The sequence below is a fragment of the Megalops cyprinoides genome, chromosome 3 (genome assembly GCF_013368585.1).
Source record: "Megalops cyprinoides isolate fMegCyp1 chromosome 3, fMegCyp1.pri, whole genome shotgun sequence".
Taxonomy (NCBI): domain Eukaryota; kingdom Metazoa; phylum Chordata; class Actinopteri; order Elopiformes; family Megalopidae; genus Megalops; species Megalops cyprinoides.
The window spans coordinates 26,277,807-26,301,336 of NC_050585.1; the positions used below are offsets into that span (position 1 = coordinate 26,277,807).

Consider the following 23,530-nt stretch of genomic DNA (forward strand, 5'->3'; position numbering starts at 1 on the left):
ATGTGAAAAAAGACAGTTTTGAAAGATACTTTCAAAGCATCTCACAAAGACAGAAAGACACATCTTGACCGCAGAAATCTTGGAAAAATGTGCAAGTGCTGAAAATATTTTGATAACATCAATAATGGAGGAACTACCTTATCAGGACTTCGACTTTTCATCCTTTTCTATTCATAACATGCAATATATCTACAGTATATATCCATATACAATATGCAATGAAGATCCTTTGGATGTCTGTTCCAAAGTAATCACAATCTGGAAATCCATTCATTTTAGGTGGAATTAAAAATCAGGGAATGGCTAAGACACTATGCTTGTCAACGTTTTTAATGGCATCTTCCTAAAGATGCTGCAATGAACGAATGGCATGAATGACTAATACACTGGTTTCTCTGCCTGATGGATTAGTTGCTCCCATACCTTGTTATGTAACATGAAATCACAGCAGGTGTTTTGGTGCAAGAAAATCACTATCTCCCAAGAAATATCTAGGAGTGTGTGGATGATTAGAGTTTACCAAACCCACCTTTCTGCAGAGATTCAAGAATACTTCACAATAAAGCTTTCAACATTTGTAATCTTAAACCTAGTAAAGAGTGTCTGACTGTAAAGAGAATGTTTCATTTTTTATTGCTATTTTAAACAGAACTTTCAAGTTCAGATATGTGACCTTTGAACTAATACAAATAAGCCAATGTTCTTGTAATCTTTGCCTTCAAACTGCTTTGAGAGAAGTTCATTTTCTTTATCTTCTGTGTCTTTGTAGTGTGGGCTAATTATAAATGTAGAGCAACAAGGACCTGACACTTTTGTTCAGTAGAAGATGCCAAGGGCTATAGAGAGAAGGTGGGTGAGCCCTTTCCTTGTGAACAAACATGATGTATGGGACTGAGCCAAAGTAGACAGCCCTGTTATGAAACCCTTCTCCAACAACCAGATACAGAAAATAGAATGGTAAAAAGTTTCAGGAGAAACCTAAAAGTGCCTTTCATAACATATCTCCAAAGCATTTCAAATGTATTAAGTAATTTATTGGGTATGATATTGGACAGTAAGGTTTGTTTTATATAATAAGAATATATATTTTTTTGTGTTACTGTAATGAAAACAGACTGGGATCCAAGTGTGGTCAAAGAATTTAATCACAGAAGCCAAAACGTAGTCAGGGACGAAACAGGTCGGCAACAGGAAGCAGCAGTACATAAACCAGATCCAGAAAACACAAGCAAAGTCCAAAGAACAGGCGAGGGTCAAACACAGTAGTCACAAGTCAGAATGGCAGACAGCATGCTTGGTAGAGTTGCAGGAAGCAGTACCTCACAATGAGGCAGCAGAACTTGATTGAGGAATGAGTCACAGGTGCACATGATGAGTGGGTGTGGTTGAGCTGGGCTGAACTGGGCGTGGCTGAGCTGGCTGACTAGGAGCGGGTGTGACAGTTACATTTGTTTTTAAAATTTGCAAGTCAGCTCATTGCAATATAGAGGCCTAAAGGATAGCTGTTGTTTGATCCTTGAATTTTTTCAGATTCCTCTGCCTGCTTACTTCTGTGTGCGCTCTTGGGCATGCTCTTATGTATGAAACAGCCCTATCTCTGGTAATAGATACTCCTTGAAACTGGTAAATCTCAGCTGTTGAGCCTTAATTATCCATGTTGTGTTGCACAACCGGACTTGTATGGGCTGTGGTACAGTTTGGATGGAGATTGCACCTTGACTGCAATCTCCATCCAGCTCTTTACCTCACACAAAATCATGCCCTGATATTTGCACATGACAATGCACTGCAACATGTTCCACAGATAAATCAGACTTTCCTGGCTTCATATGATCATGAAAATCATATGTGTGATGGAGTGGCTACCCCATTCATTCAATATGAACCCAATGTGAGCATTGTTAGGATTCATGCCATAGTATTTTTTTCATAGTGGCTAATGATTTCCCTGTAAGATATGAACAGTGTTGTCATGTTGATACCACATTGAGTGTGAGCATTGCTGACAGCAAATGGAGGACACATAAGACCAGTTCATTGGAAAAAGCTTAGCAAGAGGTTATTTTTCATTATCAAGCTATAACTCGCACTTATCCACCATTATATACATTTAACCTTTGATTTTACACGCAAGAATTTGCATATTCACTTTTCATAATAACTGCAAAGTGAATTAATGGGGTTATTTTTCTGAGTTTCAGAGTGAAGATTCTGCTTCATGGTAGAGCAAAGTGAGCTCTTCTTCAGTCATTGAATATGTTTAAATTAATATTCACAGCTATTTATTGTCAAAACAAAATACTGGCAGATTCCTCTTAAGAATTATTCTCTTTCTGTTTATCTACCAAATTTCAGATGCATGGGTTGAGTTTGATATTATGATTATGATTTATTCGTGATGATATTATTGATGTATTAGTTTCTTGCCGTTCAGCATATAGTAATGGAACATGTTACATAAAGAATAAAAATGAAAATAGCACTGTACTTCATAGCACACATTTTTCACATAAGAAAACACCTCAGACTCAGTGTGCTATTTTTATGATCCCCCTCTTGCTCCTATGTGTCAAGCCCTTGGTCAAAAATGTGCCACAGAGAAAATCAATTTTTTATTAAGTTTTCTTTCATCTTCTGTGCTATTGCAAGAAGGCTTGCTCATACAGAGGGGCAGGGTACATGGTGAACCACAATCAGTCTATTTCCATCTCATTGGGGAGTATATTGCATTAGAGGGTATGACAACTGAAATTTCAGTATATAAACACAATTTTTTTGTTTGAACTCTGGTGATAGACAGGGGAGGAAATAATCTTCCTCTCTGTAGAGAGGTTAGTCCACCTCATTTGCATGTCTGAATGTGAGGATTGTTAGGAGATTATATTAATTTTTGGAGGTGCCCAGAGAATCTATCAATTCTTCAGTTCTTTTTTCAGAAATACTTATAACTTCCATACCAGCAGTTATATGCAGAGTGCTTTGCTATCATTGATCATATGTTGGGTCATCATTGTAATGGAAATTATATGAATGAAATTTACAACATATGTCTCAAGTACAGACGACCACCTACTTTTTGTAACAGGCTCACCCAGGAAGTGATCTGTTGACCCACATGCCTAGATTTTATCCACACAGAAATCAAGTGGACAACCTTACAAATTATTCACAAATGATCTGGCCTGAATCAGCAACAGTCCACGTGGACATGGAAGATATGCTCCTCACTTGGCTAATGCAATCCCCAAGAAGAGGAGATTTTAACCCTTTCATACGTGACTTAATTTATGCTATGTAGCGCATATGTTACGTTACATGGTTTGTTATGTTTTCATTAGTGTTATTAAGCTTCTCATAGTTTTCCCCACCGCATTTGCTATACTTTGTAAAGTTAAATCACTGTTTCCTTAAAGCCAACATTAGCTAGAATTTTTCCAATCTAGTGTTCTAATCACACCGTTTTGACCGTATGCACGAAAGGGCTAATCACACCAGTGTGACTGTAAGCGCAAAAGGGATAAAATACAACCACAGTCAGCAATAATTAAGTCATGGGGTTCTAACTGCCATTTAGGGGGCCACAGTGCTCTCTGTTAGGAACTCTTCTGAGAGTTCTCATCTGAGTCGTCTTTCTCTCTTCTATGCTAGTGGAGGAGGCGAGCTCCCCATCAAGACCAGTTAGAGAGTGAACAGCTTAAGTCTGACCTCTGACACAGAGTGAGAATGGCCTAAGGCAGGATGCTAGCCAAGAGCACCATGCTTTGCTACTTGCCACTTCTAAGAAGCAACGTTTTCCTTAATTACCATACATTTATTGAGTTTGACCTTCTAAGAGAGTAAATGAAGGAAATGGTATCCCAAGTGTTCAAAAGTAAATACTTGACCCAGGAAACCACTGAATTAGGCATATTGAAATGCACCTTGTAGATCATCTCACCTCATATGCATCTCATCCAATGTGCACAGGAAGAAAAAGAAGAATATCTGTGTATGCAGAGAGCTTAAAAGGATGTGTAACAGTTATACATGTGCTCATTTATGCATGTTAACATTTCTTACAGAAAATATTCTCAGTCTGCCATTGAGACAGAAACCTTGGACATCGTTATACAGACCTGTAGATATCATTCTACTATTATGAATATTGTGTAAATACTCCAAATTAAAGCTTTATGAGATTAACCGATAAATTTGTTAATGAAGCTGAACCCAATGTACCACATCTCTGAGTATTATACAGCTGTGCCACAAATGTTCTTCTTGTTCTTTTTTTTTTTAATTCTGTGAACACATGCACACTGTTATAAATCCAATGATGCAGGACAGAAAAGCCCTTCACCTCTAATATACCCATCTGTTTTGTTTTGATTGTCTCCTTTACTGAAAAGATATTAAAAAGTATAGAATCCGGGGCCTTCAAGGGGCTTAGCTAGCAAAGTGCTCCTCTTGAATACAAGCTAAGCCCTACGGCTTGGGCTTGATCCCTGGCATCCCATCTGGCAACAAAGACTGGGAACCCACAACGGCAACAAATTGAATGTGTTCCACCAGTTTAGGAGTGAATGAGTCGGTAGAGTCTTCTCTTCTCCATACTCTCAGGCACCGTGTTAATTGTCAGGCACCTCCAAGTTTCTCAGATGACATTGCAGCACCCACTTCACCTTGGAGGACCGTGGAACCTGTAGTATGAAAAATAGCCATCGGCTGTGTGCAAGTGCATTTTAGGGCTGCATTCATTTCGCTTCAGTACTCCTGCCTGAGTGCAGAGGTTGTCACAGTGGAGCAAGTCTAATGTGCAATCAGCACTTCTAAAGGAGGGGGTTGCGTCAAGAGAGGAAAATGCATTAACAAGTCAATAAAATTGTACGTTCCTCTTAGCACTTTTTTTCCTTGACTCTCCACTCTTGTATTATAGGGTGTTTTACTACAGCATTTTAATGCATTCTAATCACAGCTTTTATAAATAAGTAAAACGTCAACATATCCTAAAATGAGCTCTACAGCTCCAAAAGAAGAATGGTATTTATTATGGGCATTGTACGTTGCCAAAATGTTTGTGTTGCTCATGCTGGTGTTTTTTAATTTGCATCCCAAGTGAAACAGGAAAATGATGCATAAATGAGTGATGAAGCCAATTTTAACATTTTATTTACAAATTTAACCAAGTATTCTCAGTGAGCATCAGTGTAAGTGAATAGGGTGTTGAGGACCCTCTTAGCTGCCTTCCAGTCTTGCCACAGATGGTATCTTTCCAAGTCAGTTTTCCTTGGGAGCACCAGTTTGCTTCAAAGTTCAGCATTATAGATGAGGTTTCAGTTACAAAATGGTAGTGAGTGACAGAGGTTCAAAGGCCAAAAGGATGAAAACATTCACTTATATTTACTCCTCATAAAACAAATAATAACAGTAATAAAAACAAATCACAGAGCAGGAGCCATAAAACAAGCATGTATATGACCCATCTAAGGACATTGGTAGTAAACAGGTATCATGGCTATTATGGTAGGACCTGTGTTCAAGCCTTACTCATTTCTCACTGAAATTCTTTGCCTGCGCAGGTGTCTAGTCGTGATGGAAGCACAATTGTGGGTGAAGGCAATATTATTCCTGGAGAGCTGCCATCTTGAAGATTCTGTTTCTGTCTACAGCCAGCATTGCTGACACCTTGAACACATGCTCTGTTGCACAAATGGAGCCTACCGATTCACATATTTATGTAATTAAAGACAGTGTGGTTCCTGGAAGAGGCTTACTTGTTCCAAGTAGTCCAGCAGTTATATTTTGTCCACTAGATGGTTCTGTTGAGCCTTGTATTTTCCCTGAAAACTTCTGGAGGGATTCACAGTCAGAGATCAGTGGTCCCCAGTAGATGAAAGGATTTGTTTACAATCCGCACAACACCCAGGCAAATTATAAAAGCGTAAATGTAATATTATTCTGTTTGTAGTGCATTTGTGTAGCTGAGTTAGGTTTGTCCTTTTACACCTTTAAGACTGCTCAGAAGATCTGTTAATCCAGAACCTAAATCATTGCAAGCAATCTTGCTTTCCACGTTGTAAAAGGACGTAGTTCATGTATTTCCTAGGTCCCTAACACATGTCAGCCATATACAATTACAAATAATGAGTGCAGAACACATCTATTTATTTTTAAAAAATCACAAAAATGGTAATCTTATGAAATTGTGTTGATTTCGTGACTGTAATGATTTGGCAACAGTTTAATATTCTGCTATCAGTTAAACAATACTGTACTCTTGCATTAATTAATTCACTCTTAAAAGGTAATGGTTAAAAAAAGGCAATGAAAATCATGGCTCAAAGTGACCTACATGTTGATCTAGCAGAAATACAGACAGAATTTTAAACTGAGGTAAAGTCCTGTGGGAAGATAACATATTGACAGTGAAAGAAAACCCACCTTGACAAAGTGCAGGCAACAGCACAAAGAAAACGCAAATAGAATTAGTTTTATTTATCTGTTTCTCCCTCAGTAAAATTATTATTACTATTTCTGCACTTACAGTACAGACATGTCTGATTCAAGTGTCCCATTGTTACTTGAAAGAAAAAAATCACATTTTCAAATTTTGTTACTATTTAAGCCTAAGTGTCATTAAAATTCTCGTCTCTCTTTTTTCAATGCTAGGTTATGAAAGGAAATATTTCTAAATGTCACTGTGTGTCACATCTGGCCACTGCTTCCTCCTAGTCTGTTATCTTTGCAGTATGAGAGGAAAATTTCCCTTTTTCAGTCATTCAGTCAGTTAAATTGGGTTAAATCAAAAAGTGACAGTTGTGCACAAAACATGATGGGGAGTTCAGAGTTTTAGAAACTTGTGGATAAGAGACATTTATAAAACAATTTCAAGGCAACCATGCCTCTGTGACAAAAATACGCTGCAGAAGTTCTCATTTCAACAGCTTTATTACAGTAAGCCACAAGTCAGCACTTCAGGTGGCTGACTACAGCAGCATACTGCACACATTCAGATTTCAAGTGTGTGACCTCAGCGTTGCAACACTACCATGCCAAGCTGGTCAAGTGAACACCTGGTCAAGTGCAAACTACTGTAATTCTGTATTGCACAAAGTGCATATATCTACAGTTACTGCATTTCAATAGTCTTGCTTTAGCTGCAGGCAAAGTATACCTCAGGCAAGCTTCAGGCATTTCCACAATGAATCAAGCCATGCTGATAACATATACAAGGTATGAATGGAGCCCAGGCAAGTCAATTGGATGGCAATGCTTCAAAATGTCATATCCAGAAAGTTAATTAAACAATGTATACTCTTATGTAGAAAGCACATGTCATTTATAGCTAGTTAACACTAGTATATGAGTAAATTCACCTCCCTGCTATGCATTGGACCTGCTTATTATTTGCATCAATTAGTGTGATTCTCCTGCATGTCCAAAACAAATGATGAAGTTTTTTTAATATATTTTTTTCATCATAATCTAATGAATAGATGATCTTATGACAGCTGGCAAGCAGCCTCTATGATTTAACAAACATGACGTAGGCCCACGTAGGCCCACAGAAAAAAATAGCTGGAACCAAGGTTAACCTAAAGAGAAATTAAAAAGTTGAAACAAAGAAAAAAAGTCATTTAAAAAATAAAACTACAAGTGAAATCAAGTAAAAAGTTAGAATTAAAAATGAATCATGAAATGATAGAATCACCTTGGTTGGGCAAGGTTACTTCTATGGCTGCATGCATTACTCTATGGCTGTGTCATTATGTCACGAGTCTATGTGCTAAGTCTTCCTCTGTTGGAGCCAAACACAAAGAAAAAACACACTGCTCAGATGTTGAAATCACATGACTGCAAGAGGAAATACCTTCTGGTCCATTGTGTGTCAGTGTTTAAAAAAAAAAAAGTGATGATAATGATGGCCAGATCCTGGCTGGGAAAGAAGAAGCTCAGATAATAGGGAAGTTCTGGAAACTGCTGTGCCCCACATCTTAAGAAGCTGTCACTGAGCACTCCATATGATTGGCTCACTGAAACATTGAGCATAATTTAATTTGATGTTATGTCTAAATCCTTGTAAGCCACTTGCTGAACATTTTGCTCAGTTGCACATGTATCAGGCTGCTCAGAGCACTGCTGACTATCTGAATGGATGATCTGGGTGAGCACTGAGCAGACAGGAAATTAACTAATCTGCTAGAGGTCAAGTTGTCCAAATAGAACCTCAGGCTTTCCAACTTTAATCTTTAGATTTCTGAAGCTGATAATCTTCCAAAACTTAAAATTTTAATTAATTGCGGTCTGGTATCATATTCATGATGTGAGGTAAGATAATACTTCTTAATTGATAGGCTCCATTTTCACTTCATCATGGCACAAGTATGTTATTTGTAAGGATAATTATTAGGCACAATCATTTTACTGCGTATAGCTATGTTTTTTAATTCAGCACTGTTTTCAGCTTTATTTCCATTTATGGAAGTTCTGGCTGTTCAAGTATAATATTATTCTAGATCTTGTTGCTTACATAATATATGTATGCATCATGGCATATAAATCTTGTAAGTCACTCTAGATAAGAGCGTCTGCCAAATAAATGAATAATAATCTGTGAGTGTAATGCATGTTCAGTACGAGTAGGCAGGCCAATGGACAGCAGTAAGTGCTATGCTTTGCATTCCAAGCATTCTTTCACAAAATGTTTGAGTCTGCTGCTTTACCGCTTTCCTCTGCAGTGTCTGTAATCACATCTGAGCTCTGAGCCTTGAGAATGTTTGGTCAAGGGAAAGCTATGTATTCTAAACAGAAATTGAAAACATACAAACACACACACACACACACACACACACACACACACACACACATTTCTATATATTTCTATAAGTAAGATATATATATGTATATATATATATATGTAAGGCTGTAAGATGTCTTCCTAAATTAACAGCTTCCTAACAGCAGGCAGTGATTTCTGACGTGATTATTCATGAGATATTTTCATGGGTGCCCATTTGTGCAGGTCAGAGTGCCCATGGTTGATGGCATGAGGGGGAGCATAACTGACATAAAAAGGAGCTGTTTTTTTCTGTGTGAGATACTTAGATCTGCTGATGTAATGCTAATGTGTTTAGTGAATGAATGTCTAAGTCTTACTATGTTACAAATAAGCAGGTCTATGAACCTGATATGCCCAGATACACTAAAAAACCACACACAATAAATATACGCACACGGCTGTCCTTCTCCTGTATAGTCACAAGTCCAAGAAATGTCCTCTGTCCATTATGGCCCTGATGTAATGGGCTGAGCTTCCCATAGAATCACTGGCCATCTCAGACTGAATATACAGTTTTGCATCTGGGCTCCCCTGTGCAGTCATAACTCAATTTGTGTTCTATGTGTACCACAGTTTGTGTGACTTTATTAGAAACACTTTCTACGCTTAACTTTCAAGTAGCCCTGGATAACACTGTTTGCTAAAAGACAGTATGTAAATGTAAAATATAAATTGACTATACGCAGGGGATTGACAACGTAACGGAAACACTAAATAATAAAGGACTCATATTTTGGATGAACTTAAATCAACATTTAAAAAGTCTACAGATGTTTCATTTTAATGTCAACACTGATTACCAATATGTTCTTGCTGTAAAAGACATTTTAACATCAACACTTTGGCATGTAAGTCTAAAGCAACATGAGAGACTGAACAGATTTTGAATGAGTCAAATAGTTGGTGCCTGAATTGCGGGTATGTCAGTCACAGAAACAGTGAAATGATTTACAGAAGAAAACACTGCATCAGGAAAGAGAAATAGGTGGTCCAAGTTGAAGCTCACCGACAAAGATAGACAGACCTCCATGTCCCACTGTCAAAAAATCTGTAACTTTATATGAACCTCACACACCTGATATTTATTTAGGGTTACCATTTGTAAACTGCGAGTAAACAAGACCAATGCAAAACAATGCATGACCTGGTATACTGAGCACAAAACCAGGATTTCTGAGCAGCAGAAGAAAGTAATATGGTCCGATGAGCTGTCCTTTACTTTTTTCCTACGTCTGGACAAGTTTATGTTTGGAGAAACATTGCCTGTTCCCAGCTGTTAAATATGGTATTGAATCTGTTATGGTATGAGAAGGAATCTCTTGGAAGTCAAGTTTGATTATTTCTCTGCATGGCAGAATTACAGTTAAGGAATACGAGGCTGTTTTAGCAGAACAATTGCACCCTATGGTGCAAACATTGTCTCCCATATTCCAAAATGACAACACCCCCACACACCATGATAAACAGATTTAAGAGTGACTTCATCCTCATTTTTATGAAACCAAACACTTTCAATGGTCTCCCCAAGAACCAGATCTAAATAACATTGAACCTTTATGGAATGTTCTGGAATATAGAGTGAAGAGTAGGTTTCCACCTCCTCCATCTCTCAAAGAACTGGACGCTTTCCTTCTCAAAGATTGGTCCAATATCCCACTAGAAACAGCTGAAGCTGTTCTGAATGCAAAGGCCAGCCCAAATCCTTATCAATTAATAAATATTCATATATTGTTTGGTGCCACTATTATTTTGCCACTATACATGTATGTATAAGTATATAATTTAATCATATTTAAATGCTTTTTTCCTCCTTTATGCAACCATTACAAGCAGCAGAATGGGGCCAATTTGTTATGTCACTGTGGTTGAGGCTTGAATCCAGGTTATAGAGCTCAGCTTGTTTTCAAGATAAGTGCCTTAACCACTGAACTACTTGAGAGCCCCTATAAATTTACAATTTGAACCATTTTTCTAGACTGGGCTACTAAATTTGTCAAATCAGGCTCCAGGATGGTAGCTGCTTCTGATAGCCCTGAATGGATATATTGTTGGATCTAGCCTTTGTACCAAATCAGCCATCATCAGGAAGATCAAGAACAATTGGATTTTGCCCTTGATACACTCAGTAACACCTATTTTATACACTGTGCCTTATATCAAAAGAACATCAAATATATATGGTGTTTAAAAGTATGTAAGTATGGCCCACAGTGAGAACCAGAAAAGTGCATATCTGCATGGATGTTCCCCTGCTGATCAGTTTGTACTAAAACTATGTGATTTTTACTCTGCATGGCAGAATTACAGTCAAGGAATACGAGGACATTTTAGCCAAGCAAACACTGTTTCCTCAAGATGTTCCTATATTCCCAAATGACAATGCCCCCAAACATCTCTGCTGATCAGTGTGTACTAAAATTTGAGTTTCTTCCAATACTTGTGCTTCCTCCTTCAGTGCTTTTGGAATGCCCTAACCATAACCTTAGCTTTAACCTGAACTCTAATCACTACCCTAAAATAAACTGAAAGCATAATCCAAACCCTTCACCTTAACCAAGAGCATATTTTACACATTCAATAGCTAAACAGAGAGGGGAGCATAAACCAAAACACAGTATACTTTGATGTGAATTTAAAGAAATGACAATGGCACAATTACAGGCAATTTTCAGAGCTACAAAAGTAACGTTTACTTTAGCATAATTTTATATAATGTTCCTTCCTGACTAATTACTAAAGGGGCTTAGAGACCCTAGACAAATTAAATCTAGAAGGGATTACTTGTAACATTCATAGATGTAAGGATGAAAACTGGAAGAGTACATGTAGAGGGCCACAGGCACATTGAAAATCAAAGAGTACAGTCAACCATACATTGTATGAAATATTTATATTTAATTAATTTCAAACAATGACAGTTTCCAGTGTAAACTAGAACATGATTTATTTGCTTAATTTTAATTTTTAAAGCTTAAAAAGAATGTAGTCATTCCTTCTTTATAGAATTGTGCCGCAATGACAAACATTCCCCGTACTGTGAAAAATCCCCCCTTCAAAACCTTTTAACATGTAACACACACAAACACACTCATATACCAAAAAGTCTGAATCATTGAATCATTCTGTATGTCTCAAGAAGATATAAAAGCTTAATAATACCAACACCTCAAAATTTAAAAACAAAATCATAGAACACTTATCTCCAAAAAAAGAAGGAATTCAAGTAATAAAATGATCTAGAGTGACCCTCATTTTTCAGTTTACTGCACCTAAAAAAATTAACATTAAACAACAAATAAAGAAAAATTCTATCAAAGAAAAATGTTCAATTTATGTCAGTCAGCATTTCATAATCAATAAAAAGTCTTCATGCAGATGAAAAACACTGAGCTGGTCACTGTATTTCATTCTACCAGATGTCACTTGTAAGTCCCTCAGAGGAGAGTGGAATGAATTTGTTGTTCAAGAGGATCTCTGGCCTTTTTCTGCCTGTGGAGTTGTGCTGGCCCATCTGTCCATTGAGCATAGTCATTGGGATGGTGCAGTACATATGGCGGTTTCCTAGGGTCGCGACCCGGACAGGGGTGGTGGCCCTCTCGTACTCGTACCTCCTGCAGTAGTGTTTCATTTGCATGTGGTTCATCTGATTGAACCTGGGGATCTCGGTGTGGGCAGGCGCCAGTGAGGCGGAGGCAGTGGTCATGGCGATGGTGGAGACGGTGTGCAGGTCGGCGAAGAGGCCCTGCTCCCCGGAGTCTAGCATCTGCCGGCGGGAGAGGGTCTCTTTCTTCCTGATGGGCATCTCGCACAGCACCCGCTTCCAGAATTTGGACGTGAGCTGGTTGTCCTTGGGACCCCTCCACTTGACTATGGACAGCAGTTTGATGGTGTGCTTCAAGGCCTCCACCTCCTGGTAGTTGATGACTCTCCTGAGGTCGCTACATTCGATCATGATGACCTTGATCTCCCCGGTCACCAACATGCTGTGAAGACGGGCCTCCAGCTGGAAGATGCTCCAGCCGCGCTTGGCCACGAAGCTTGGCGTCAGGACGATGATGATGCGACGACTCTGCTCCACGCTACGCACCAGGTCCTCAATGTAGACTGGAGAGAAGGGGTGGAAGAAAAAACTTGCATGAGACTGGTGAGTTCACTAAGGGTTGCATTGGCTACATGTAACAAGTCTCTGTTGAAAAATTAGATACCCTTTAGTGTCTACTGTAAATGAGTTTGAACTGTGTGTACTGCAGCTTGGAATATTTTCCTGGTTTTTGAAAACAAAACCTCCCTTCCACTCAGAATTCTTTCACTTTAATTAAGCAGCACAAATCCTGCCAGCTGCATGGTGGTCAGAATATTTTTTTTGCATTTAGACTAGGACAGCATAAGATTTATTTGAGGTAAAGGTAAAATCCTCTCCTCTCTACAATACAGCAGCACAACATACTCCACAGTGGCAGACATGGCTGGGGGCAATGACTCATAGTGAGTGAGAGAAATAAGTGGCATATTTGATCTTTGCATGTGACATATTCCCCGCAGGCGGAGACAATGGATGACTCTTTGACATTCGTCAGTTTGTTGGCCTGCCCTGCAGGAGCCCGGTGATTCACACCAGAAGTGTCACACTGCGCACCCATATTCCTGTGCACAACGCCCCAACGGTCCATTTCTGTCCAAACACCCACCACTATACTTCCCCACAGTGACACCACATCAACAGCACCCACACACCTCCGCCCCCCATTTCAGTCATCACCAACAGCCCCTTCCACAGACAACCCCCTCCGCCAACCAGCACTGGAGGTGTTTATAGCCAAAACAAGACTGCCTGTGTGTTGCACATATAACAGGGCTTACAGAGACTGAAGAAAGCCATTCTAAGCAGGTACAGTAAATAATGCTAGTGGTTGAAGCTGGAGGATTTTGATTTAAGTAAAAAAAACACACCAAACTGCCACACTAGCAAGTGTGTTCCTAATTCTCTTCTTACATTTACATTTCTTCATTTAGCAGAAGCAGGTGTGAGTCCAAGGTATAGGAAAGTTGGTAGCCTGCTGTAGCCTGGATACTGGCACCAATCCATGGCAACACTCCACACTTGTTAAGATTGATAATATAAAATTAAATAAAGGTGACGCATCTAATGGACAGTGAGTCTTGGACTTTCGAAACTTATTATACTAATATTACAGAGGAGCTGCACAACCTTTGTGAAAAACTGGTTATTTCTGTTAATAGTTAAATGCTGCAAAGCATGACAATGTTTGCGCCATCAACATCTGTTTAATTTTCTTGTCCATGTCAACCCCAGCTCACTGACTGAAACTGTGTCAGGGTTTCCTCATTATCTTAGTAGTGACAAAAATATAAAGGAGGGAGACTGTCTGAGAAAAAATCTGATTGACCCACAATTGTTGTAACAAAAACTAAACAAAAATGTCAGTTCACAGCAAAGAACTGGTACTTCCCAAACAACCATATGAAATACAAAATGAGTATGCTGAATACCTCTGTGTATGAAGACCAATGAGGCTGTCTCTTCTCCACTGCACTCCTCCATTATCATAGTTTAACTGACACATGAATGTGATTAAATGAAGTATTTAAGTATTAAACAAACAACAGGATGACAATATCTGTTCAAAAGTAGATACTGTCTATCATGATATTTGTTCATACTTTAAATATATATTTATTTTGCAGAGAACTTACATAGCAAATAAATAAGGATGTGCAAGGTGTTCAAATTTAGGAAGCCACATCCTTTCTGCAATGCTTAAACAACATAATGACTGTTAAAGGTTGAGATTTCCAAACTGCAACAATCTTGACTACTTTTTCATGTAGCCTGAAATCAATAAACCAATTAAAATCTAAAACTGATTTCATACATACTTTGCTAACATACATACAATATTGTGCATGCAGGGGCTCTAGTATTACCACTTTTCCAATGGTTTCTCTTTGTTATTAAACAAATGTACAGTATTATTATGTACAGTATATTGAACGAATGGTTGTTGGATTGAAACTTGGATTGAACTTGTATTACCTGTCATGTATAAGCAGTGGGAAAGTGCTTTAAAAAATTAGAGAAATATTATGAGAATATTACAAATTAGATGGGTAACATCCCTTCATGTTTGTTTTATCTTAAATTTAATGCAACTAGCTCCAGCTTCCAAACAAATTAATGATGAAAGAGAGACAACATATGGCAATTTCATGGTCAATTTGCAGTGCATAAATAATCAAGAAGCATAAATTTGAACAAGCAGCACTGAGCTACAGAGTTTTTATTTATGCTTATGAATAAATGAATCTATTAATACAGACAAATGCCAGCAAACTTTGTTTGTACAAATTAGCTGTTAAAACAATTGATGTTATTTGCTGCTCTGTGAGATCGGGACGTGTATTTGGCTGATGGTGGCTCCCAATGGATGCAAGCTCTTCTTTTTCAAATTCCTGCAACATTTATTAACTCCTCTGTATGGTCAAGTGTTGGTGCAACCAGAAAAAAAGATTTATTATATTGAGGAAGTAAACAGCATTCTCAATAATTCAGGAAGCAGATGCTACTGTGCAACAAGACTTGAACACATTTGGAATTTAAAAATGTGGAATACTTCTATGGGCAATTCCATCTTAATTCTTTGACTAAATGCAAATGACTAAAATTATTTTAAGGTCATCTGAGTGGAAATACAGTACTGAATCATGAGGCAGGCATGCTTCGGCTACATTTCCCCAAAATTTCTGCTGTTATTTCCTTAGCACTATCATTTGATCTGCATGACACCTATTAATCTCTGGTGACCTTTCCCATAATGCATCAGCAGAGAGGAATGGCTTGGGGAATCACACACAGACAGCATGATACATACTGAATGCTCCTTTCAGCTCCACACTTCACTATGCTTGCAAACATTTATTCTGGCCATCATAAAATTGTGAAAATGGAAGCTACAATTCTGTGAGAAGTCAGGATGTGTCTTTAGCTTTATAACTTGGCACAGTCAAATTGCTTTAGCAGAAAATCCATCCCAAGAGAGCAAATACCACCCATCTGTGGTGTGGACGTGAGAAGGGATACACTTACTGCTACTGGGGATGAGGTCACGGTCTGGTATGAAGAGCTTATATCCGTAGTGTTTCTCCAGGACATCTGGAAGGACCTCCAGAGCAAACTGTTCCTCCTCAGTCGAGTCATGCTCCAGCAATCCAAGGTCCACTTTGGTGTAGGGCAGAGATGCATCGTACTCCTTGTTGTCTGGTACAGAAAAAAGTTAGGCTTACTACAGCATATCCTAAATTGTCAGCGACATCACAGTGGAGAGTAAAGCAGATCACTAGATGCTTTTGGTGCTTGTAATGTCATGGGATTTCTCAGAAATTACACCCTGTGCAGCCACACATACCATTTCCTACTAAGCAACAGAAAAAGTATGCCTAGTTGAATGTGAGTCTCACTTTTATCTATTCAAATCTGAGGTGCATTTGGCCAAAGAAACAAAATGTGAGTAAGGTATTCATCACGTGTGGGGGTGTGTGTGTGTGGGGGGGGTGGATGAAGTGCCATCACTTCATCCACTCGGTCCCATCAGTTAATACTGTTGAGGCACAATTGCAAAGATATAAATGAGAAGTTATTTTTTCAGACTGGTAGAATTCCAGCCATTTTTCAGCGTTATGGTTTATGCTTTGTAAATTCAATGAAGTGGAAAAAAAACACAAAATGTGAACAGTTCTATTAAAAAATCACTACAACACTACAAGACTGATGTCCATCACAAGCACCTAAATATTGCAGGTTTTGTAAAAACAACGTCAGATGTTACCCAGTGCTGTCACAGCAATCAAATTCAGAGGTTGACTGGCAAGACAGAGTGTGAAACCTCCTTGATATTGTATTTACAGTATTACCCAAACACACTCCCAAACACCTTTCACCTCATGAAAACTTTAGTGGCTTTGATGACGATGTTTTTTTTTTTGTATTAATGCACCCCCACCTCCCTCTATTGGGGAAAACCTTTTTATATAAATTTTTAATATCCAGCCTTTCATAACAAATACATACGTTCATTGTACAAATCCACACAAATGTAATCATATCACCTTGTTACCACTATCATTATCGGTGGCTAGTTTCAGTTAGGCCAACCATAAAATACTGAAATACATGAAGGAAAGAAGAAAGAAATATGACAGTAGAAACAGACACTTTGTCTTGTTCTTACCGCCCTCGGCCTCGCTGCTCCCGAAGTGTCTGCGGTAGCACAGCGTGAGCTCCACCTTGTTGCATTTGTAAATGGCAGTGAGGAGGCCGAGCAGCAGAAGGACCAGCCCTAGCCCACCGGCGAGTTCCAGTCTCCGCATATCTAGGGAGAGGCAGTCATGGTTAGAGAGGCAAAGGTCAGACATCAAAGGGGGAGGGGTGTGGATGAAATGCAAGTTTGGCCCCAGCAGGTTACTGGATGCTGCAGCTCTCCCTCCTTGTCGAATTCTGGTCATTCTGTCCATTCTTAGGATATGTGTGTGGATTGATACAGCTCAGGGTAATCTCAGCACACCTAAAGTTCTGGACTTGTGTATATGCTCTCAAGATATTCACAATGTAAGTACATACAAAGTTTTTTGTATAAAAGCATGTTTGTTGCTAAACAGGAAAAACACAGAGAATACTGGTTGGGGCTGAGAAAACCTTGATGGTTTTGAATATAAACCACAGCAACCTTTGTGTATCTGAAACAACCAAGACAGTGATTTTATGATTCAATATTGTTAATAAGATATTTATGCCTAAGCCTGTTTCAACTCAAGTGCAATTCACAGTGCAAATGTTTGATGGCATAGGGGGAGCAAAGTTGAGAGAAAAAGTAACTGGCTTTGTGAGGTAGACTATCTTCTGATCAAATGTCTGAAGCAGCCTTTATTCAGTTCAGACACAGTCTTCAGTTTTTGCTGTGTTTACAAAGTAAACAAATAAATAAACAAGTTCATGGACCTGTGACAGGAGAACTCAATCATTCCTGGGCCTGTGTCCACATCTTCTGTTCAAGAAATTGTAATCCTTCACCTGATCTCCAAGGTCAGTTAAGGCAACATTATGTGGCCACACCTACGGGTAAAGGATATCTACACAAACAGAGTTAAAATGACATTTTATTTTATTAGTCTATGTTATTTCTACCGACAGCACCCAGTAGGCTCATTTTAGCATGGCAGGATCACTGAGTGTATATTAGCTTTGAATTCATATTCAATAAGTTCTACTCAGTCTTAGTAAAGCACTACCATACCCGTGACTTCCATTTCCATGCCATCAAACTGCATTTTAAATCAGCAGGTGTGCAACAGATGTGCATAAGGTTAAATTGTTTGTTGGCTAGTAACATCAGACCAGTAGAGGTCACTGCAGTCCAAACTGTATGCCTGATCCATCTAAAAAACAGAGCAATCATTTATGATTGCAAGCTGCATTTCTTTTCTTACCTATTATATTAAACGACAATGAAAATGCCAGTATCAGTGTAAAGCAAAGTGAAAATAAATCAGTGTAACAGCTGAATTTGATTACCATAGAAGACATTTGTCTACCCCACCCTACATACGCTCATGATCTCTCACTCTCTCTCTCTCTCTCTCTCTCTCTCTCTCTCTCTCTCACACACACACACACACACACACAGACACATATCATGCACATATTAACACATAAATATTTCAGCTGCCCTATCAATCAGAATATTATTGTATCAACTTGACATGTTTTCCTGGATGAATGAACAAACTTTTTTGCAGCCAGTATTTATTCTCCATTTTTTTCGATTAAACCAATACATATTAGAACAAGAATGCATTTTCAACACACAAAATGCTGTTAAATAGATACAGAGTATAGATATAGAATGCATGCATCTTGTAAATTGTGTCTACCGTTACACTGATTGATTCCAAGATTAAGGCAATTGAAAACAATTATTAGGACCACATTACCTCATGAAGCAACCACTGGGCTGTACAGATATGGAATATATGCCACCAACCCATTCATTGCACACCTGCCTTCCAAGTTCTTTCTCTGGAATTTTGTGCAATTTATTCCCTAAAAGCAACAGTATTTTCACATAATTGCTCCTCACTCTGTTATGAGTTCAGATTATCAATGACAAAACCATGTGAATGGCTACTGGAATGATACACTTTAGTCACTGCATACTTTTAAGACACTTATAGAGGAATTGCAATGTCTAGACAAGAATTATGCAAGACAGTTATGAAGGAATTGTTTTTCATGAAATCTTCCTGTCACAACACAACATTGACATGACTCAACCATTTTGTAAGGATATTTGAAAGATTAGTAACCACTGTGTTAGAGCATTATTTTTGTTACACTAAAATATCTTCACTTGGTTGAGCTTCTGATCTGGAGAAAGTTAGATCTTCTTTAAGCCTCTGAGGTCATGCAAGGCCATCAAATTTAAGTGCAGTCATTGTGATTGACCACAAACCATTGGGAAAAATGCTGTGAAGCATTTTTAGCTGGATTAGCTTTCAGAAATCCACAAGTCAAGCCAAATAAACACACAAGTCCTGACTGTAAGGGATTCAAACGAGTGTTTATGAGCACTGTAAAATGTGATGAATGAAATATTTATGACGATTGGTAAGCTCATTTACATCGCCACTGTGCTGTATCCACAAAATGGATTTTGTGCATTTCATTTACATTATTAAGGTGTGATTCAGAGAAGTCTGCTGTTCATTAAAAATGGATATAGACATTACCATATGGTGTCCTAATCAATAGTGCATTCTGTTTACTGTTGGTGTGCTTTGATGGTGGAGAAATACAGGGTTTTGTCCTTGAGGGCAGCATCTTACCTCTCATGCTGCTGTGATCTTCACACTCCTGGTGTTTACAGCAAAGAAGCACAAGATGAATCTCCAAACAGTTCTACACTATGTGAGGGGCTTACTGTGGGTCTGAGGTTGTTTTTTTAGTTGTTATCAGAGAGCACCACATGGGAGAGATTCTGGGCTAGTTTGCCTCATCAAGTCAGGCATTGACGAGTTTACCCCACAAGTATTCTGACCACAAACAATCGTAATAAGTCATGCGGGACTGGTCTGCACCCGCCTGCAAAGCACCCGTCTGGGAAGAAGTACAGCAACAGTGCCATCATTCATCCAAACTGTGGTGTTCAGAGCTGGGGAAGGTCTTCCCTGTAGGAAAGTGGATGAATTAACCTTCAGAGAACACTCCAAAAACTCCAGCCAAAATGGTTGTACCTCTTTTCTGCAAAATGGCACTGGCATGCTTCCGCCCGATGTGGTTCTCCACGTAACAGGTATAGTTGCCCATGTCGTCCTCCTCCACAGCATCAAAGGTGAGGGACAGCTCCACCTCCTTCTCACCTAAGTACTCTCTGAGAATCCTGCAGGGAGGAGCAGACAAGGGATGACCCACGATGACACCATGTAGCCATGCCAGGGGAATGGCCACACAAATCTACATGAATCTCAGCACCGTGTCTCAGAAACATTTACTGGTTTCATAGAGTAACTATCAAGCATGCATCACCGGGGCCATTCTCATCAATATGCTTTGTATATAGAGCTCCTTCTAGTGAGTATATCTCCATTAGTTGGCATAGAAACTGCCTTCTCCTACTATTAAAGAATTCCTTATTTTAGATGTATCTAAACATACACTTGTGAGTTTCAATTCCTCCCATCCCATGTTCACACACACACACACACACACACACACACACACACGCACACACACACACACACACATGCACACACACACACACACACATGCACACACACACACACACACACACATATCATGCACTCACAAAACTGCCTGCATGCACTGCTTGCATGTTGTGAAGGATATGCTCAGCTCCCTGCTTCTTTGATGCGGAGCGCAGTTTTGTGAGGCCATCAGCAGTGACTGACTTGTGGTCTGTGTTCTTGTTATTGTATGGTTATTAGCTGTAATCCCCATAATCTGGGCTGGCTCCAGGACCCTTGGCAGTGAACACGATTGTGATGTATCGTTGTGTTAGGTGGTTGCACGTGGGGACACGAGATGTGGCAGCATCTGATGTCAGCCACAAATGTGTACACGTCAGATATGGTTTCGTCACAGATGCTGTAATTAGCCCTAGAATGGCCTGGGCTGGTGGACCGTTGGTATGGCTGCAAATAAAACCAGAGGAATGTCTATCTCGCGGGGGCATTTTACTGCCATATGACGTAAAAGCCTTTTGCATTATCAGTGAGTTAGCTAGCTGTGAAGACTCAACACCTTTTTGTGATAAAACTGTGACCCCACCAAAAGCATGATCTCAATAATTAATGGGTGCGTGCTAAAGTTGCTCAGGCACTCATTCAGACACACACAGACACAGGCACAGACACACACACACACACACACGCACACACACACACACGTGAAAAGCCCTGAGAAATTGGGTCATAGTATTTTACTGCATCAACATGGCCTGTCTTTCTCTCTCTGAATGTTAAAACATGTTTCCTTTGAAAAAGGGCTCACTATTTGCTCTAATGCAATAATGCAAGGGCTTTTTATTGCAAAAGGCTGCCTTTTCTTCCACTCACTGAGTCATCCCTCATTCACAAAGGGATCGCTATAAGGGAGTCTGCAGTGCTTTCTTGTCAACCTTATTTCTTCTGTATGAAACCCCCTTACAACATTCCAGATTTTTGTCCATTTTTTCTCCCTGCAGAAAGCCTTGAGAGAATCTGAAGGAAGAGCTTACTATCAAAATTCAAGGATTTTAGTGCTCGCAGTTTGGGGATGAAGGGACATTCTGGCATTGTTTCCACAGCCATTCAAAGGAGACATCACTGTGTATTAATAGGATGAAGAGCAGGGTGAGATTTCAAGTCCAGCACTGTGCTATGATGAAAGGTGGCTGTTTTGAAAGTCACTGTGCACTTTGTTGCCTTGAGGTGCAACTCTGTGCCCTGCAGGCACTAAGGATGAAATCTATTATTTAACAGGGCTGCTTCAATTGACATAACATTTTTATGAGGGTAATAACTGGCTGAGAAAGTTCCATTGTCTTTACCATGGTGTGTGGATTGAGGCAAAATTATGTCGTAAAAAAGTAACAGTCCTTGGATTCCTTGCCACAGCCAGTGTTGCTAAATTCAAATTCATTCAAGATCCCCCAGTGTCAGGGTATCCCATGATAAATACATTTCTATGTATCAATACCGTGTATTTGATTCCTTCATTGTGACTTAATGGAGGCACAGAACATTTTTGGACAAATGCTGAACTCAGTTAAAAGCACCAGTTACAGTTATAAATTCATTGTGCAAATGCAGAGGATATGTATAACAGCTGTTTTCCAGCTGTGCCATTGGTAGGTGAGACAGGGATTCAGCTCTGGGCTTACTATGCTTACTATGCATTGTTCTCAGGCATCAAAGCAATTTTATTAAAGCAGTTTTATAGACATTATAACATATCACTTGATTTCTTCAGATTCTCATCATGAAGGTAGTGCTGTGAAGCAGTGTAGATTGAATAATAAATGATGTGCAGATACTTGTTCTTCATGCCCCTGGTGTTTTAATCTTAAACATACTTTCATAGTAAATCTCCCCATCCCATTACAGATAGACTTCAATCTCTTTAATGAAGTCCATCTACCTGACTTCGCTTTCTTTAATGTGACCCTCTAGCTCCTCCACAAACTTCTCTCCCTTCATCCAGTAGATGATGGGTCTTGATTCTCCACTGTAGCCAAAGAAGGCTCTGCAGTCCAAACTTAGTGGCATGCCTGTAGGAGGAAAGGACAAGATGATAGTCATCATGGCACTGTTGAGACTAAAACACAGATACTGTCAAAGGCCCCCAAACCCACGGCCTATCAAACACACTTGTGAGCAGGACTGCTTGTCTCTGCTTGTCTTGAATTTATGACAGTTATTGTAACTCCCAGCTGTTAAGAAGCCCACATGGGATAACAAGGTGAGAGAGTCAACACGAGACGGTCAAAAGCCCAGGATTACTCTGAAGATAAAGGAAAAAAACATGTCTCACATATTAAAAAACAAGCAGCATGCTCTAAAATTTTCAAGACCACATTCATTAACTTTACAGCCACCCTTGGTTTACACCTTGTTTCTTTCCAGTCAAAGCATCACCTTAATCCTTCACTGACCCTCCTGTGGCTATTTGGGAAGCATCGGTTTTGATTTTGCAACTTTGATTTTACAAGCCAGCGGCTTTGTTCACGCGCTCAAAGTGGTGTGGGAAATGGAATGTGGCTGGGGTGTCTTTGTGGATGGTCTGCAGACTTGTGAGATGCAGAGATGCCCCACCCCATGCACTTTCTGTGAACATCAACATGGACATGAGCTTCTCGACAGCCCAGTGACCTTGGAGATGGATGATCTGTGCAGCTGCCTGGAACCCAGGAAGACAGACACAACCTGAAATGAAGTGGGAAGATGAGATGTGAGGGCATGAGTGGCGCACCATTTCAGATGACCCGAAAACCAACATACTGTCAGCTCAATCTACTTGTGTCATACCTAAACACGCTAGGTTGAGGCAAAGTGACTCATGTCAGCCTGAATGACATGGCAGGGAAAAGAAACAGCCTGTCTCCAGAGGGGCTGATTAAATTCAAAACTTTCCAAAAAGGCTTT

The 23,530-nt window shown here is 39.4% G+C and overlaps 1 protein-coding gene across 1 annotated transcript in view; it reads right to left on the reverse strand.

Annotated features, from left to right (window-relative positions):
- Window positions 1-12,227: 12,227 nt before the first annotated feature.
- Window positions 12,228-23,530, reverse strand: part of LOC118774916 (X-linked interleukin-1 receptor accessory protein-like 2) — a 147,511-nt gene continuing 136,208 nt past the window's right edge. Inside the window, exons 7-11 of the mRNA XM_036524511.1 lie at window positions 22,527-22,656; window positions 20,123-20,268; window positions 17,065-17,205; window positions 15,924-16,094; window positions 12,228-12,922 (exon numbers count right to left, since the gene is read on the reverse strand). Coding sequence (XP_036380404.1) covers window positions 12,228-12,922; window positions 15,924-16,094; window positions 17,065-17,205; window positions 20,123-20,268; window positions 22,527-22,656 — 1,283 coding nt within the window. The remainder of the gene's footprint in view (window positions 12,923-15,923; window positions 16,095-17,064; window positions 17,206-20,122; window positions 20,269-22,526; window positions 22,657-23,530) is intronic.